Genomic DNA, 3701 nt, shown 5'->3' on the forward strand with positions numbered 1-3701 from the left:
GAGACATTGAAGGTGCACATGAATATGCATGAGACTGGGGGACCTCCCCTAGGTGTCATAAAAGGTGAAGGCGTGGATGGGGGTGGAGAGGGGAAACAACAGTAATATGCTCTGAATGGCCAGGGGTGTGTGTCTATGTGTGTGTGTGTGTGTGTGTGTGTGTGTGTGTGTGTGTGTGTGTGTGTGTGTGTGTGTGTGTGCGCGCGTGCGTGCGTGCGTGCGTGCGTGCGTGGGTGGGTGCGTGCGTGCGTCTAATCCCAGCAGGCTAGTGAGTGGCCCCCTGCTCCCTAGTCCCTGCTGTCCACTGGGCACACGCGTAACACACAGCGTGTAACACACACGTAACACACAGCGTGTAACACACACGTAACACACAGCGTGTCCTGACTGTGTGTGACGAAAGTAGCAGACCTCGGCAGGGCAGAGTGAAGGAGAGGTGTCAGACATGCATGCACACACATTTACTTATTAACACACACACACCTAGGACATGCATGCACACACACACACACACACACACACACACACACACACACACACACACACACACACACACACCTCTAGGGGCCAGGGAGGGGATACGGGGAGGCAGGTCACTGAGACAGAAGATGCTGGAAACAGGCGGGGAGTCAAACAAGTCTACCTCACCACTCAAGGGCAGGGAGGAGAGGAGAAGAGGGAGGGAGGGAGGAGAGAGAAAGGAGAAGGAGAGAAGCAAGCATAGGATATGGGCCAGGGCAATGGGATAGGGAAGAGGGTGGAGGAGGTGGAGGAGGAGGCAAGGAAGGACACAGGTCCATAACCCCTTCCTGTGGCCATCAGTGTGCTGGGGCTGTGGTGGATCGATAGATCACAAGAGACACACACACGCTCGATAGCCCCAGGGGCCCTGTGCAGTGAGGTGGTGTATTGTCCGGGGCCAGTCCTGCTGAGTGGGCTCCTGCAGCCCTGCAGCCTTCACATACTTTCACAGGCCAACACAGCTGTCTGGAGACTGGCTGCTGCTCACCTCTACAGCCATGAAGCTTCTGCCACAGGCTCCTCTCCTCTGCTCTCCTCTGCTCTCCTCTGCTCTCCTCTGTCCCTCTCTCCTCTCCTCTCCTCTCCTCTCCTCTCCTCTCCTCTCCTCTCCTCTCCTCTCCTCTGCTCTGTTCTCCTCTGTACTCCTCTACTCTCCTCTGTCCCTCTCTCCTCTCCTCTCCTCTCCTCTCCTCTCCTCTGCTCTCCTCTGCTCTGCTCTCCTCCCCTCTGCTCTCCTCTCCTGCCCTAGGCTTACTGTAAGGACAGACCCAGGCTAGGGTTTCACTTGGGGGAGACAGGACTGGGGCCAGGCCCTCTCATCTGCAGGGAAACTGAACTGGTATGTCTGTCTGTCTGTCTGTCTGTGCTGGTAGGGAAAGAACCATTTGACGAAAGCAAGTCTTTCTGTATGCCTCCCAATGGGGCCTACATGTGGTCACTGGCATGAAATCACTGGATAAGAGTAAATATACTGCATGGTTGCTGTATTTCTTACTAGGAGCTCGCTGTGTCATAAGCTATCATATGCTATCAGTTCTCAGATTCACATACTGTAGCTGGTACTGTAGAAAATTCCATGAGACGCGATCCCCCTCTCTGGCAATGGAGCTGCATGTGCCGCACGCGAGCTCAAGGGAACAGTCCTTGTGTTATAAATAACTGTCAAACTAACTACACTGAACTAGCCTGCTCTTACACACATGAGGCATGTGGTGATGGAGCCCCCTCCAACTCTACATAAGAGTACACGGTGAACGACACATAACAAAACTTGCTTAGTTGCTTAGAGTTACTTGTTCATAATCTTTTAATGGGTTTGCCATTTGAAAAATGCTAGTCTAAGTCTAAGTCCCCCACCCATCCTTCCTCTGGAGCCTAAACGCGGTTGGAGATGACACACAAATACTACGCTACACTCCTGGCCATTTCGCCAGGTGCTAAATACCAGACGTTTGACACATTTAGCAGGAAACTAATGGGGAAGTCATGCAAAGAAATAAACAAGAGGATAGGGGACCAAAACAGCCCCTAACTTACTACTCCTACATACTGCGGAGAGGCAAGGATAAACACATACCGGCACACGGGATACAGACACACACACACTTCATGCAGACATACACTCATTCACATACACATCAACGCACGCACCGACACAGACACACACAGAGTCCCACACACACACACACACACACAGCTCGTCTGCTTGGACAGATCACCTCATGATTCAAGACCGATTTTCCTCACTAGAAAATTCAATTAGCAAGAGCACTGATAGCACATATTCAGAGAAGTCTGTTCTCCATCTCTCCTGCCAGCATCCGACGGCACATTTACAGTAAGTGCATCAACACAGCGCATCAATCAACAGTGGTCAACACTATAGAAGAGCACCTAAGCATTACCACAGAGGCCTGCAGGCCCCCAGAGCTCCCCTGCAGGGTTACAGAAGAGCCCAGTGCATCGTTCACCCTCCGGCATGAACACACCGGAGCATTCATAACACAGCCATGAACTCTACATGAGCCCTCATAAGCACTGATTTGCTCTAATCCCCTTTCCCAGTGGTCAAAAGTATTAAAGAACAGTATCACACCTCAAGGTCGTCTTTGCTGTTGACCCTACCTCCACAGCGGGCTACAACATGTAACACACACCTCCATTTTGTCTGATGGGACTGAGTTTCTTTCTTTCAGCTTTTTTTTTCTCAGGTATGACTTTAAGAATGGTGTACCTGTACACAGTTTGCTCATAGCTGGGCTATAAGTTCGGTATGAGCTTGAAAAAGGGGGTCACACACCAGGAGTATATAACACAGTCATAAGCAAAGCATAAAGCACTTGCATGCCACACAACCTACAATATCATGTATAGGATGTAGTTATAAAGAGTTGAGTATAACAACACAATGCATTACTTGAGCAGACTCTCAAACCACTAAGCCACCCTACCCCTCTACCCTCCGCCCCCCTCCACCTCCTCACTGCAGGGGACTGTACATGCCAGTCTTGCTGGACGGGGGACGCTCTTAGAAGGGGACACTGCTGTATTTGGAACAGCTTATGTAGAGAAAGTTAGCTTGTGTAGTGTAATTGGGTTGTGTGGCTTGACCACTCACTTTCTCATTCAAATAGTAAGGATCCAAGTCCTCCAGGGGTACAGCTATCATCCCCTTAGGGGGGTCCCCATAGATGAAGGGCAAGCTCTTCCCTGCCTCCAAGTCACTGTTGGGCTTGGGCTTGTTGTCATCATCGTCCTCACGGTGACTGCTGCCCGAACTTGTCCCGGGCTTGGGCTTCTTGTTCTTCTCCTCGTATATGCGCTTCTCGATGTTAGCGAGCGAATCAGGGCTGAACTTCTTGAAGCTGTCCGGACCTGGGGGTGCCATAAGGGGCGCAGCCATGTTTTCATCCTGCAGCTATTCCCTCTTTATTTGTGTTCAATCCCGGACATCCGGCTCTGAGAGAAAAGGAGAGAGAGAGAGAGAGAGAGAGAGAGAGAGAGAGAGAGAGAGAGAGAGAGTGAGAGAGAGAGAGAGGGAGAGAGAGCGAGAGAGAGATCATTCACTCCTTTAAACAAAGAACTTTGATCCCAGAACAAATGAAAAAGTTGTCTTCTGTTTATTCAAAATATCTTGAGTATAATCAAATGGAATACCACTTCATACGTCTCCTCTTTCA

General features: G+C 50.5%; 1 protein-coding gene across 1 annotated transcript in view; it reads right to left on the bottom strand.

The window, feature by feature from the left end:
* Window positions 1-3424, bottom strand: part of scn8ab (sodium channel, voltage gated, type VIII, alpha subunit b) — a gene marked incomplete at both ends in the record, with an annotated part of 37878 nt that extends 34454 nt beyond the window's left edge. The window contains 1 exon segment of the mRNA XM_083667501.1: window positions 3140-3424. Coding sequence (XP_083523627.1) covers window positions 3140-3424 — 285 coding nt within the window.
* Between the last annotated feature and the right edge of the window lie 277 nt (window positions 3425-3701).

This window comes from Argentina silus, assembly GCF_951799395.1.
Source record: "Argentina silus genome assembly, chromosome: 4".
In the NCBI taxonomy this organism is placed as follows: domain Eukaryota; kingdom Metazoa; phylum Chordata; class Actinopteri; order Argentiniformes; family Argentinidae; genus Argentina; species Argentina silus.